Genomic DNA, 15,688 nt, shown 5'->3' with positions numbered 1-15,688 from the left:
ACAAAGGGAAGAAGCCAGCTTGCCCCTGGCCGAGGCCATGCCCTGCGGGGCAGCGGCAGCCACTGCGGCCTCTGCCTCGAGTTCCCGGGGCCTGGTGGGTCACCGGACGCCAGGGCCAGCAGACGGCTGACCGAAGCCCCCAGCTGCCGGGGACGTGTCGGTAGCAGAGGCTGAGGCCCGGCTCTACCTGCCACCTAACCTTCAGGCCCCACTGCTGACCAAGATGGGCGAGAGCCCTCACCTGGAGCCGTCAGCCCTCAGCCGGGCGTGTGCCTGACTCAGCTGTGAAGACGTGGACTAGACTTGAGAAAGCACAGGCCTAGGTAGGGGCCTCGCACAAGCAGCCTCGGGGAGAGGGGGCCGAGCGCGTCTCAGACCGTCTCGCAAGCCGCAGCTGCGCCACGTGGGGCGCCGCGAGTGGGGTGCAGCTCCTGGGCGCCCTCTCCATCTTTCTCTCATGAAGTGAGGAGCTGGTCTCGGCTACGGGACCCTGTGTCCCGCCCACCGTCTCAGCCCCTCTGCTTTCCCTGCTCGATCATGGCCACTAAAAAGGCCCCAGCCAGGCTGACTGGGGTGCTCTGCGCTGGTGCCCCCGGGCCACCCCCTCCCACAAAATCCACTGGCCTTCAGACCTCACAGCGGATGCCTGTCAGCGCCGGGATTCATCACTACCTGAGGCATCCCGGAGCCGGGGACTTGGGGCTGAGCCACCCCTTACTGCTTCCAAGGGCAGAGAAGGAACCACGCTAAGGGTTTTATCCACTGACATTTATTGGATGCCCCCAGGAGCCGGGGGGGAAGCTGGAGCTGGAGATGCGAGACCAGACCACCCGCCACGCCAGGGCCCTCCTGGTGCGAGCCTGTTTCCAGAGCCCAAGAGGCTGAGGAGAAGGGCTGGTAGAAAACGGGAGGACGAGCGGGGCACCGGGGGCTCGCCCAGAACCCACACCTGCTCATCAGAGGAGCGTGCTGGCGTGGGAGTTGGCGGATCTAGGGGTGTTAGCACTCAGGTTCACAGAAGTGGAGGTGGGTGGGTGTGCAAAGGGAGAAGGGGGTCAAACTGAACACTTGGGGGACACTCCTCCCTGAACCCTGAGGCGGGGCCCTCCTTCAACAAACCAGGGCCAAGCCGGCCCCCGTGGACCTGCAGGCCTGGGGAGGCCCTGGTCACTGCTCTGCCTCACCCACTACTTCCAGCAGGGATGCCGCCAAAGAGCCCCTGCGCCAGTCCCCAACCTCCTCCTTCCACCAAGATCCACGGGGAAGCGTGAGCTGGTGCGGCTCTGAGTGGGTCCAGAGGGAGCCAGGCTTGGGGTGACCAGCCTGCTGAAAAGAGCTAGACCACAGGCTGGGGTGCAAGCCGGCTGGGGGGTGGTAGGGGGGTAGGGGAGCAGGCACAGAGCAAAGGGGCCCTGCCGGCGCCGAGACAAGAGGTGTAGACGGGCCCCCAGCTGCACACGACAGGCCGGCTGCTCACAAACAGCCATTCCTCTTCAGCCTCTGAAGGAAAACGGTGAGGTTAAGTGTGATGGGACCATCAGCGTGCAAGAGGGGAAGGCCACCGTGCTCGGACTTACCTATAAAATATATTATTTATCTGTTTTCTGATGTAAGCTCTTAAGCCTAAGAATTTTCCATAGATTCTGTGAAGGGTAGTTTTGAGAAAATCTCTCTCGCGAGGATCTTCACTGTCAAAGAGCTCTAAAAGCTTCAAGGAGAAAAAGACACTCAGTGACACGGTAATTCTCTCTGGGTGGATTACGCAATTTGTAGCTTCAGCTAATCTGGGCCTTACCTGCAATACAAACTTCTGATCAATATACTTCTTTGCTATATTAGGTTGGAAATCTGGAGACTCTAAAAGTCTTAAGAAAAACTCATAAACAAGCTAGGAGGGAAAAGAAAAAAACAAGTGAGTCAAATAACACGGTATTTCATTAAACGGAGATTTCACAGCATACTATGAGTTGAATCTCTGTCTGCAAATACTAACCTTAACAAAACCACAGGCACGTATCTGAAGAATCCACATCAAAGCACGTGGCTTGATTATACTGAGGATGGTAACTGCTTTACTTATAAGAACCACGGACTATACCCTTCCGTGGCATCTACACAGTGATGGCCACGGCTGAGGTCGCCCCTGCTTGGAGCCCACAGTGCACAGAAGCCACAGCCCAGGCTGGGACCAGACTCCAGGTGGGATTCGCAGGTCCCGTCACCCCCACGGTCCTGGCGGAAGGCCGGGCGCACAGGAAGCTGGGACCCCTGCATGAATGGGCTGCAGGCGGTCACGGTCACACACGGCACTGAGGGCAGGGTGCTCTGCCTCTGGCCCCTCCTGTCTGCTCCCCATCGAGCTCCTTCCCAGGGTGTTTAGCTCCCCGACTGCCCTCCTTCAGCCGACCCAGACCTCCCAATGTAGCTCGTAGGGCTGGCGCCCTGCCCAAGCCACCTCTTTCTTCACTAATGTGTCAGGAAAACAGCATCCGTCAAGCAGATGGGTCCTGGGACACATCGCAGGTAACAGTAAGTCCGAGGACCAAGACTGAGAAATGTCTGCATAAGACCCGCGACCTCAGCTCATCGGTCACTTCCACTGAAAATATACTGACAGTTCTGTAGCTTTGTAGTTTCTGTAATGTCTCCAAACAAACAAGAACCTTCTTCTGCTACAACACTGCTCTCGGATGTGAAGGTCTGCAGGGTTGTGACACCAAAGGTCAGAGGCCTCCCCGCTCCCCACCCCGGGACCAGCTGGGCGTGGGCTCCGGTTGAGAAACCACCACGTCCCACCCCTCTGCTTCTGAGGCACCCGCGACCCCGTACCTGCAGGTGAGGCCAGGCTGCTTCTAACGTTGGCTCATCTTCCTCTGGGTCAAATTCTGCTCCCGTGGGGTTGGAGGAAGGTGGTAACGTTCGAAACATGTTAACTGCAAACTAAAATCCACATATTTTATAATTATGACCAGGATATTAAAACAACTTCCAGAGAGTGTCTACAACAACCTCAAGGCATTCTAACGGCAGCTGCCTGCTGTGGCGACCGGGCTCGTCTTAGTCTCAGTGTTCAGAGGCGGTGTGGGTCTCGCGACCCTGGGTCAACGCCGCAGCCGGACCCGAGGCCGTGACAGCCTACACCGAGGTCCCTGCCTGACTTCCGGAAAGCCAGCAGTAATAGATGCCGCCCGGCAGGGATGACACCTGTTTCAGAACACAGAGAGAGTTCCGAGCGCTAGTGAGAAAAGCTGAGATCACAAAGGAAACCGTGGAGATCCAAGAACTGCAAACAGGGAGGAAACGGCAGAGGTCGTGTTGCACTGGACGCTGTGCGCACCTTCTGGAGTCCTCCGCAGGGACAGGGACAAGAGAGGCCACAGTGACGACACGGTGGTCCCCGGGTGGGCGGCCAGAGGAGTCTTTCCAGAGAAAGGGCTGCAGTGTTGGCAAGGAGAGGAGGACAGGCTCCTCTCGCAGGACAGCCCGGCACCACGCCAGGACGGGACACACGGACGGGAGAGTCCTCTGGGGTCTGGGAGATCCCCCCGTGTGACTCTGCCCTCTGCTCTGTTCTCCTCCTGCACTGTCCGTCACCATGCGCCCCCAGCCCAGGCTCTGATTCACCTCAATTTTATAAACACCAGTTTATAAACACTAGGCTTTACGACACATTTTCTACACAAAATCTAGGATTCTTGGGCGCACAGGGGCCCTCATGGTTAACAAGCATAAGGTACAACATATACTGATAGATTCCTGATATAAATGGAAGGTTTAGTTCTCCTCTATCTCCAATTTATAACCTATTTTTCTTTTGTGGTCAGTTTATTTCTAAAAAATTTCTGGTTTGTGTGGCTGCGTCGGGTTTTGGTTGTGGTGCTCGGGATCTTCTCTTGGGGCACACGGACTCCCTAGTTGTGGAGACAGGCTCAGCAGTTGCGGTACTTGCCCTTCAGGTGCTCTGGGGCACCACAGCTCCCCAGCCAGGGACTGAACTCACGTCCCTGGCATTGCAAGGCGTATTCCTAACCACTGGCCCACAAGGGAAGTCCCCTCATAGTTATCAGTTTAAATGTTACCAGTGATCTCACCAAATCTTTGAGCCACCTACACCAGTTAACAGAGCTCGACTCTAGGGATCAAAAGAAGCCCTCTGTCCCTGCAACCCAGATGTACAGAATCAAACCCCCCCAACCTACAAGGCAGAATCCCACTCCACGGCAACAGTGAGGGTCTCTGCAGGGCGTTCAGAGCAAACCTGGCTCTTCAGAGAACAGCCTTGTAGAGACCAAGCGAAAACTCCAAGGCACCTGTTTTGGCTCGTCCTGTTTTTCTGTAATACCATTTTCCACAAACAAACACAGTCACTCCCCATATCACGGGCTCCAGAAGCCCCAACAACAAAAGTCTGCTCTCTAAGTTGTGTGAGAGGAGCTCACATAGGTGGTCCAGGAACAGGAGGAACAAAGAATGGCTGGAGCAAGGAACCAAAAGCCAGAAACAACTAAAACAATTTGCTAAAAATATGAGTAATATTGTGGCTTGTGGCTCAGCTGGTAAAGAATCCTGCATCTGTGATGCAGGAGACCTGGATTCGATCTCTGGGTTGGGAAGATCCCCTGGAGAAGGGAAAGGCAACCCACTCCAGTATCCTGACCTAGAGAATTCCAAGAACTGCAAGGACACGCATGGGTAGTACATGTGGTCGTAAACAGTCAGTCATGACTGAGCGACTTTCACTCTCACTCTCCTAAGATAAAAGTAAAAAGGGGCGGTGCTCCGGAACCTGTGGATGGGGTGTGTGCACAGGGCCCAGAAGAGGCCTCCCAAACAACAGGTGACCGCAGAGCAGATGCTGGGACAGCCGTGGCCAGGTTGAAGGGGCAAGTCCTCTGTCGCTGGCCCCCAGGTCCCCGGTCCCAAAGCCCACGCTACAGAACGAGGGGACGTGAGGCGCCCGCCCACTAAGGAGAGGCGAGCTTGTCTTCTCTGGGCCTGTGAGGTGGGGCACGGTCAGCAGAACTAGCTCGGTCACCACCGCCGGCCACTCCTCCTCCCAGGCTGCGGGGTGCGAGAGGACAGGATCAGAACGGAGCCGGGGGGCCTTCTTAGATTCCCGGGCCGGGCTTCCCAAGCCTCTCCCTGAGAGCCACTGGTTGGGGGGCTCCCAGAAATTGGGCCTAGGAGTCCTGGATCTGGCGGGGAGGTGTCTGTGAACACACTCCGCCCTCCTCTCTGGGAGACTTGCTGGTGGGCCCGTGATGTTGGGGTGCAGGGCACCTAGAGGGGAGCACAGGGGCCACAGAGGTCAAAGGGGAGAGAGGAGTGGTTAGCTCGCCTGGATAGGGGCTGGAGGCTGGGACACACGGGGAGATGGCCGCCCCTCAGAGGGGGTCTTCGGGGAAGCCCAACATTCCGCAGAGCACAGATGCCCCCGGGAGGGGTGGCGACCCGGGCAGAGGCCAGGCTGCAGGACGGCAGGCACAGGCCCCGCTCAGGGGATAGGTGGGCATGGTGAGGTTCTGAGCCGGGGGTTGAGTGTTAAACCAGGTGTGACAGCTGTAACCAGAGGAGCAAGAAAGGGAGGCATGACAGACTGTGGTTAAGGCAATGGCTGAAAAAAAAAAGCATACCCGGCTGACAGCTTAGAGTACCCACTATTCAATCCAACAGTGATCTGACTGTCACTGGGACGGCATTTAGTCACTGTGGTCCCACCTAGATCAGCTGACTTTAAGGAAAGAGTACCCTCAAGAATGAGGGTGGGCCTCATCCACGCAGTTAGAAGTCTTCTAAGAGCAAAACCAGCTTCACTGAGGAAGAAGCAAGGCCACGGTGTGCAGCAGCAGCAGCGCCCGCCCCCTGGGGTTCAGGTCTGCCCCGTCGGACGCCATGTGTCCTGAGACAGAGCCTCCAAAGCCCACCCACCCACCCATGCATCCATCTGCTCCTCTCTCTCTGCTCTAGCTTACTGGTTTTGCTTCTCTGGAGGAACTCTGACTGATCCATCCTTGGGGCCTGCAAGGGGCTGCAGACCAAGTTGGTTTGAACACAAAAGTCCCCCTTTCAGTGTCCTGTGAGGATGACCATCTTCGGTCCAGGAAGTTTTACTACTGCCCAGCTCCAATGGATATGAAAATTATTTGTTTCACACAACAACAAAAACCTCACACTAATTTCTACCCTCCTTTCCTACCACATTTCATTGCACTGATTTAATGCTCTAGAAAAGACTAAAGACATTAAAAACTAAAACACAGATAAAAGAGCTGCTGCTGCTAAGTCGCTTCAGTAGTGTTCGACCCTTTGCGACCCCATAGATGGCAGCCCACCAGGCTCCCCCGTCCCTAGGATTCTCCAGGCAAGAACACTGGAGTGGGTTGCCATTTCCTTCTCCAATGCATGAAAGTGAAAGTGAAGTCGCTCAGTCGTGTCCGACTCTTAGCGACCCCATGGACTGCAGCCTACCAGGCTCTCCTGTCCATGGGATTTTCCAGGCAAGAGCAAAAGGTAAAAAGAGCCTACCAGGCTCTCCTGTCCATGGGATTTTTGCAAAGAGCAGAAGGCAAAAAAAAAAAAAAAAAACAGGCCACCTCGAGCTACCAACCCACCAACATTTCTTAGCCCAACAGCTTCAGGGGTCAAATGAGTTGAGCACCGTGGTCTGTCATCCACGTGCTGTCTAGATGCGTGGAGTTTAGCTTTAGCACTATAGAAGGCGATCATTGCCAACATCACGCCATGGAAATCAGAGGGAATCCATTTCTGCCGTTAAGTCTAGAAGCCTTAGATCTGGTGCAGATCATGCAGACCAACCCCCCCACAGCCTCTCAGCGTGCACCCCGATCCGGGCACACAGAGCCGGAATCAGGTCTTGGACATAAAGGTGCAGCGTGGCCTCAGGGGGCAGCCTCCCTGGGCCCTCTTCTCACTCAAGAGCAGGACCCGAGACTCAACAGCCTACTCAAGCCTTGGTTTTCTGACCTGCAGAAAGAGAGTAAACCCCTGCTTTGCATGGGGCATGTGAGAAACAGACGTCATGACGTGTGCAGGCGTGCACAGCCCCCGTGCACGGCGTGGACTGACCGTGCTGTAGGAAGCACCTGCTTTGACAGCTCTCCCGACATTCTACTTTTAGTATTTAAATGACCCTGGAGATGCTCTTCTCCCAGGTGCCAAATTTACTGAGTAAACACAAACCAAAATGGCTCAAGAGGCGAGTTTATGGAAAAGTCTCACCATTTAGCGGTCACATGCACGCTTTCTATACCTGCGATACTCCCTGCCAGTGGGTGAAGTAATGAAACACTCACGCTGTGAGACACCTGCAGTACAATATATAGGTATATAGTGTATATATATATAGGTATATAGTATATATATATATAGGTATATAGTATATATATATATATAGGTATATATATATATAGGTATATAGTATATATAGGTATATAGTATATATAGGTATATAGTATAGACAATATAAAGGTTTAAGACAGGGACACACTCCAAAAAGGAACACTGATAATCTGATTCAGAGACGAGGAAAGAAAAGCTGATTATTCAGTTCTCTGCTTAAAACCACAAGGGTTCTCTACTGCTACTGATTCTGTTTTATTCATATCACTAGGATTTATAAAGATGAGTCCACCAAAGGCCAAATTACAGCCCTTCTTCCTGTAATAGGAAGGCCAGGCTCTGAGGGTCATATTGCTAAGAGATACATTTTGGGGGTAGGGGGTAATGGAACCCTTCCACATTATATTTTAAACGGCAAGCTGTTATTTGACTGCAAATTATATAACTGGGAAAACCAACAGAGGCAAAGGCCAGAGCATCATAGCTGGACCACCCATACGAAAACCAAAATCACACACCTAACAGCAACAGCCTCTCCACCAACAGCAGGTAATGAGGAAACATGATTAACAGGTGGACCCCAGGTATGTGGCCACAAAAATGACCAAGGGCCTGGGAACTCACAAGTCAGTTACAAGGCCTCAGAGCACGAAAACCCTAGGAAAGGCACTAAAGAATACCCGAACGAACAAGGACCCTTCCCTTTGCTGGTGTGAGATGACATCGTATCACAAAGATGTAACTTTTCCACAAAGCAATTCATACTTTGAAAGCAATCGTAGTAACTCTAACTGACTTTTTAGGTGGCTAATAAAAATCTTAGTAGCAATCTGAAAGAGAAAAACCATCCCTTGCCTCACTTGTAAAATGAGATCAGTCTGGCTTCACAGCAGAATTCAGGTGTCGTCCTGGGGAGCATCTGCTTGACTTTGACCCTCCAGTGCCCGCTGCAGCGCCCAGCACCCGGTAGGGCCTCAAAAACCTGCTGAGAGCAAGTGGGTCCTCTGGGAAAAGCACTGACCAGTCACCTTATTAACTGCAACACCAAGTAATCACCTGGAAACTGTGAAAATGTCCCAATTAAGCCTTAGCTCTCCTCTGCAGTGTCATCTCATCAGGGGAACCTCTCCTAACCTTCAAATCGGGCCCCTGAGTTTAAGCTCTTCCATCATCCTGCCCCTCTCTTCACGATCTGTGTCTCAGATATAACTGGATGGCTGGGTAATTCCTGGTCTAATGTCTTTCCCCCGGTGCTGCTTTCCAAGGCCCATCACTTCACGTGGCACAGAACGAGCATTCTGTTAACATGGGTGGGGGCAGTGAAGGTGGGTCCCCTCCTCCAGGAACCAACATCACTACTTCCTCTAAGTGAGAGCTGCTTTCAAAGGATGCAGCTCTACCTCCAAATAGACGCCCGGATGAAGGAACCACAAGCTGAACTCTTACTGTGAACAGCCGGTTATTCTTACGGTCAAATATGTTCTTAATCAAAGTTAAAGCTATGGAGATTAAATCTCTACAAGTCTTCACAGAATACTTAAATAAAGGAAATTTACTCTCACATTTTCAAACAACATACATTTAAATTGTATGACTATTTCACTATTAAGGGTATAATAGCATCCTCAGAGAAGGCAATGGCAACCCACTCTAGTACTCTTGCCTGGAAAATCCCATGGATGGAGGAGCCTGGTAGTCTGCAGTCCATGGGGTTGCTAAGAGTCGGATATGACTGAGCGACTTCACTCTCACTTTTCACTTTCCTGCATTGGAGAAGGAAATGGCAACCCACTCCAGTGATCTTGCCCGGAGAATCCCAGGGATGGGGGAGCCTGGTGGGCTGCCGTCTATGGGGTCGCACAGAGTCGGACACAACTGAAGCGACTCAGCAGCAGCAGCAGCAGCAGCAGCAGCAGCAGCAGCAGCAGCATCTTCTTCAAATGAAAATATGCTAGTCATTTATAGTTATGCATATAAATTTATTCTTTAGTTTTTATTTTCTGAACTTCAGAACAGAACATTTACTTACAAAAGATAACCACTAATCTGCAATACTTATAGTTCAGTTGGTGCTATTTAAAGATAACATTGCAAATGGAAGCTTCTCCTAAGCTGTTTACTCTGGACCTAAGGTGACTTTTATATAGCTTCTGAACGATGTATTCCCCAGTATCTTGCTTTGAAAAACCTCAACGATAAACAGCTGAATTTCACAGTGAATAACTATACAGCTACCAATTAAATTTTACCATTAACATCCTTATACATCACATACATTGATTTTTTTTTTTTGCAATAAGTTGTGGAAAGTTTAGGAATGCTTTGGAATGGCAAAACTATGTATTCTGCATTCAACATGAGAGAAACGAACTGAAAAGGGAAGCTTAAGAGCTAAAGTATTTATCTCCTGGTCATGTATGCATAACCAACCATCTTCGTGCTACGTGCCATCTCCACTGACTAGATGTACACAGCTACACAATTATAAATTAGGCACATCACCTTTAATTAGTTCATTTTTAGAATCATTGCTGGACCACCTGTGAGGATGCAGTTACAAACCGACTGAGTACTTATTATAATAAAGCAGAGACTTACACTTTCTGACAAGACACAGTAACAGAAATGGGATTTGCCCTACTTCCTGAAACAACCAAAAAAACTAAGCTAAAACATATGGAATAACGGTTTGCAAGGCATGGATTTCAGGCAGTGAAAGACAGAGATTCCTGAGAGATGGGAAGCAAATGCCCAGCTTTCTCCTTCAACAGAATTCCCAGGTTGCAGCACAGGCAGAAAGAACCCAGGTGCCGTTCAGCAGACGCAGGTGTTGGAATTTACAAGGCACAGTCCAAGAGAGGACAGAGCTGCACAGAGACTACTCCAGAGAGTGCAGCGGCCTCCTTAAGCTACTCAGCAGAGGACTGACCAGCACGTCTGTGTCAGAAACTACTGGAGCCGAAACGGCACCTGTAAAGAGCAGAGACCCAGTGCTTACCCAGGGCCAGCAGCAGTGCCTGTTCCCACCAAGCAGACTGGAAGAATTCATTAATTCATCGAGTACTGGGCTCATAATCGGGCGGGGGGGTCTCATCTCAGTAGAGGGGATAATTAGCCGCAGAGCGACTATGACCGCAGGCCTTCCTTGTTGTTCAGTTGCCATGACTGACTCTTTGCGACCCCATGGACTGAAGCACTCCAGGTGCCCTGTCCTTCACCATCTCTTGGAGTTTGCTCAAATTCATGCCCATTGAGTTGGCTATCCAACCATCTCATCCTCTGGTGTTCCAGTTTCCTTTTGCCTTCAATCTTTCCCAGCATCAGGGTCTTTTCCAGTGAGTCAGCTCATTAGTCTTTCCTGCTGCTGCTAAGTCGCTTCAGTCGTGTCCGACTCTGTGCGACCCCATAGACGGCAGCCCACCAGGCTCCCCCGTCCCTGGGATTCTCCAGGCAAGAACACTGGAGTGGGTTGCCATTTCCTTCTCCAGTGCATGAAAGTGAAAACTGAAAGTGAAGTCGCTCAGTCGGGTCACTCTTAGCGACCCCATGGACTGCAGCCCACCAGGCTCCTCCGTCCATGGGATTTTCCAGGCAAGAGTACTGGCCACTGCCACTACCTTCTCCTTAGTCCTTCCTAACACCTCTTAAAAGCAAGAATCAAATGGATCAAACTGTTTGCAAGTAACTTAACTGCATCCAAAGCAAAGCTCCAGAACATTAGCAGAAATAAGAAAGTATGCAGTACTCATCAAGACAAAATCCACATAGTCAGGCATCCAATAAAAAATTAATTACCAGACACATAAAGCAGCATGAACGATACAGTCTGTAACAAGAAGGAAAACCCATCAACGGAACATGCCTGGGACTGACACAACGGCAGAATGAACAGATAAGGCTAAAGCAGCATTCTGTGTTTATAAAGTTAGGTGGAAACACGAAGATATAGAAAAGACATGAACTATATGAGATGAAGACGACAATGGGAGATGAAAAATTCACTGGGTGGGAATTAACAAAAAAGCGTAGACACTGCAGAAAATTACTGAACTTGAAGACAACAAAGGGAATCACCAAATGAAACACATGAAAAAAAATACAATGCTAAAGAGAAAAAGAGCACCCGTGAGCTGTGGGACAACTCTCAGAGGCCTAACACACACGCTACTGGGGTCTCTAAAGGAGTACGGCACAGGGGGCAGAAAAAAGTGTTTGCAGAGATAAGGGCCAAATACTTTCCCAAATTTGATAAAAATTATAAGTGAACTCCAAACACAAGAAAAAGAAGAAAACTATGCCAAGGGCCATCGTAATCAAGGTGCTTGATTAAAAAGAATAAAAGAAAAAGATCGTAAAAAGCAGCCAGAGGGGGGAAAAAAGATACACTAGGTTCAAAGGAACAGAGACAGGAAAGGCAGCCGACTTCTCACGAAAAACGATGCAAGCAGGAGGAGAGTGTAGCACAATTTTTTAAGGATTAAACTCTGACCTGCTGCTCTACACCCACCAGAGGTATTATGGGCTCAGCTCCAGAGCACTGCAATAAAGTGAATATCAAAATAAAGCGAGTCATACGAGGTTGCTGGTTTCCCAGTGCCTATAAAAGTTATAGTGAAACCATATCATAGTATATTAAGTGTCCAATAGCCTTATGTCTAAAAGTGCTAACCATTATCTGAGCCTTCAGAGAGTCATAATCTTTTTGCTGGTGGAGGGTTTGAAATATTTTGAGAATTACCAAAGTGTGACACCAGGACACAAAGCGGGCGGAATGGTTGGGAAAATGGTGCCAGTAGTTGCCTGTCACAGGATGGCCACAGATCTTCAATGTGTCACAAACACAGGGCCCACAAAGTGCGATAAAGCGAAGCACAATGAAATGAGGTGCGCCTGCAGACCCTTCAAAATCAAAGGCGAAAGAATGACTTTCTCAGGCAAACAAACGCTGGAAGAATTAATCACTGGTAGACCTCAGGGGTGGGCTTCCCTGATAGCTCAGCTGGTAAAGAATCCACCTGCAAAGCAGGCGGCTCCGGTTCGATTCCTGGGTTGGGAAGATCCCCTCAAGGAGGGCATGGCAACCCACACCAGTACTCTTGCCTGGAGAATCCTGACGAACAGAGGATCCTGGTGGGCTATCGTCTATGGAGTCGCAAAGAATTGGACACAACTGAGCGACTATCCTGGAGATGGCGATGGCATCCCACTCCAGTACTCTTGCCTGGAAAATCCCATGGATGGAGGAGCCTGGTGGCAGCCTGGTGGGCTGCCGTCTATGGGGCCGCACGGAGTCAGACATGACTGAAGCGACTTAGCAGCAGCAGCAGCAGAGTGACTATCCATAGCACAGCACAGACCTCAGAGGCAAAGAACCCACCCGCCAAACAGGAGACGTGGGCTCAATCCCTGGGTTGGGAAGGTCCCCTGGAGAAGGAAATGGCAACCTACTCCAGTGTTCTTGCCTGGGAAATCCCTTGGACAGAGGAGCCTGGTGGGCTATAGTCCCCATAAGGTTGCAAAGAGTCGGAAACAACTTAGCGACTAAACAACAACATACATCTACTACAAGAGAAATTTAAGAAAGTCCTTCAAGCAGAAGAAAACTGGTATCAGATGGATATTGGAATGAAGAATACTGAAAATGGCAATTATTTGGGTAAGTATAAGAGGGTTTAGGGATTGGGGGCAGGAGAAGGGGATGACAGAGGATGAGATGGCTGGATGGCATCACTGACTCGATGGACGCGAGTCTGAGTGAACTCCAGGAGTTGGTGATGGACAGGGAGGCCTGGCATGCTGCGATTCATGGGGTCGCAAAGAGTCGGACACGACTGAGTGACTGAACTGAACTGAACTGAACTGAAGAGGGTTTAAGAGATAGAGGAAAACAATAGAATGGGAAACACTAGAGATCTCTTCAAGGGAACATTTCATGCAAAGATGGACTCGATAAAGGACAAAAATGGTAGGGACCTAACAGAAGCAGAAGATATTAAGAAGAGGGAGCAAGAATACACAGAAGAACTGTACAAAAAAGATCTTCATGACCCAGATAATCATGATGGTGTGATCGCTCACCTAGAGCCAGACATCCTGGAATGTGAAGTTAAGTGGGCCTTAGGAAGCACCAATACAAACAAAGCTAGTGGAGGTGATGGAATTCCAGTGGAGCTATTTGAAATCCTAAAAGATGATGCTGTGAAAGTGCTACACTGAATACGGTAGCAAATTTGGAGAACTCAGCAATGGCCACAGAACTGAAAAAGTCAGTTTTCATCCCAATCCCAAAGAAAGGCAATGCCAAAGAAAGCTCAAACTACTGCATAATTGCACTCATCTCACACGCTAGAGAAGGAAAGGGCAACCCACTTCAGTATTCTTGCCTGGAGAATCCCATGGACGGAGGAGCTTGGTGGGCTACAAGTCCACGGGTTGCAAAGAGTCGGACACAACTGAGCGACTTCACTTTCACACGCTAGTAAAGCAATGCTTAAAATTCTTCAAGCCAGGCTTCAGCAATGCATGAACCGTTAACTTCCAGATGTTCAAGCTGGTTTTAGAAAAAGCAGAGGAACCACAGATCAAATTGCCAACATCCGCTGGATCATCGAAAAAGCAAGAGAGTTCCAGAAAAACATCTATTTCTGCTTTATTGAAAGTCATGCCAAAGCCTTTGACTGTGTGGATCATGATAAATTGTGGAAAATTCTGAAAGAGATGGGAGTACCAGACCACCTGACCTGCCTCTTGAGAAACCTGTATGCAGGTCAGGAAGCAACAGTTAGAACTGGACATGGAACAACAGACTGGATCAAAAGGAGTACGACAAGGCTGTATATTGTCACCCTGCTTATTTAACTTCTATGCAGAGTACATCATGAGAAATGCTGGGCTGAAAGAAGCACAAGCTGGAATCAAGATTGCCAGGAGAAATATCAATAACCTTAGATATGCAGATGACACCACCCTTATGGCAGAAAGTGAAGAAGATCTAAAGAGGCTCTTGATGAAAGTGAAAAAGATGAGGGAAAAAGTTGGCTTAAAGCTCAACGTTCAGAAAATTAAGATCATGGCATCTGGTCCCATCACTTCATGGCAAATAGATGGGGAAACAGTGGAAACAGTGGTTGACTTTATTTTTCTGGGCTCCAAAATCACTGCAGATGGTGATTGCAGCCATGAAATTAAAAGACGCTTACTCCTTGGAAGGAAAGTTATGACCAACCTAGACAGCATATTAAAAAGCAGAGACATTACTTAAAAAGCAGAGAGTCAGCAAAGGTCTGTCTAGTCAAGGCTATAGTTTTTCCAGTGGTCATGTATGGATGTGAGAGTTGGAGTATAAAGAAAGCTGAGTGGTGAAGGATTGATGCTTTTGAACTGTGGTGTTGGAGAAGACTCTTGAGAATCCCTTGGACTGCAAAGAGATCCAACCGGTCCATTCTGAAGGAGATCAGTCCTGGGTGTTCACTGGAAGGACTGATGTTGAAGCTGAAACTCCAGTACTTTGGCCATCTGATGCAAAGAACTGACTCATTGGAAAAGACCCTGATGTTGGGAAAGATTGAGGGCAGGAGGAGAAGGGGACGACAGAGGATGAGATGGTTGGATGGCATCACCGACTCAATGGACATAGGTTTGGGTGGACTGCGGGAGTTGGTGATGGACAAGAAGGCCTGGCGTGCTGCAGTTCATGGGGTCGCAAAGAGTCGGACATGACTGAGCGACTGAACTGAACTGACTAAACTGAGAATGCATCTTTAACTTGTCACAGTTAGCCTTTAAGTGACTGTACACTGTGTCACGTAAATATGTTCACAGCAGCAGACTTCCATTGCTTCTACCCCAGTCTTTCTGCTGTTGTTGCCATACATCTTCTCTGTATATTATAAACCCCATGGTGTATTATTTTTAGGAAACAGTTCTATTTTAAAGAGATTTAAATAAAGATGCATTCTAGAAAAGCTAAATACATGAGACCAAACAGTAGTGATAGTTTCGGACTTCCCCGGTGGTGCAGAGGATGTGAATATGCCTGCCAATGCAGAGGACGTGGGTTTGATCCCTGGTCCAGAAAGAGCTCACATGCTATGGAGCAACTAAGCGTGTGAACCACAACTACTCAGTCCACGCCCTAGAGCCCACGAGGCGCAGATACCAACTCCATGTACGCTGGGGCCTGAATGTCTCAGCTGCTGAGGCCCATGCCTGGAGCATGCACTCCACGAGAGAAGCCCCCACGGTAAGAAGCCCGTGCAAGTAGCCCCCTACTTGCCGCAACTAGAGAAAGCTCTCACGAAGCAACGAAAACCCAGCACTGCCAAGAATA

The 15,688-nt window shown here is 49.8% G+C and overlaps 1 protein-coding gene across 28 annotated transcripts in view; it reads right to left on the bottom strand.

The window, feature by feature from the left end:
- PPP2R5C (protein phosphatase 2 regulatory subunit B'gamma) overlaps nt 1-15,688 on the bottom strand; it is a 140,219-nt gene that overhangs the window by 31,002 nt on the left and 93,529 nt on the right. For all 28 annotated transcript variants that reach the window (XR_011250388.1, XR_011250386.1, XR_011250387.1 and 25 more), the window contains 3 exons: nt 2,830-2,940; nt 1,796-1,888; nt 1,578-1,708 (listed from right to left, as the gene is read on the bottom strand). Coding sequence is in view for 24 of the 28 variants with exons in the window: in XM_069559847.1 (XP_069415948.1) it covers nt 1,578-1,708; nt 1,796-1,888; nt 2,830-2,940 (335 nt within the window). In the remaining 4 variants the exon portion in view is untranslated. The remainder of the gene's footprint in view (nt 1-1,577; nt 1,709-1,795; nt 1,889-2,829; nt 2,941-15,688) is intronic.

This window comes from Ovis canadensis, chromosome 18, assembly GCF_042477335.2.
Source record: "Ovis canadensis isolate MfBH-ARS-UI-01 breed Bighorn chromosome 18, ARS-UI_OviCan_v2, whole genome shotgun sequence".
In the NCBI taxonomy this organism is placed as follows: Eukaryota; Metazoa; Chordata; class Mammalia; order Artiodactyla; family Bovidae; genus Ovis; species Ovis canadensis.
This window is presented reverse-complemented; position numbering and strand designations above follow the sequence as displayed.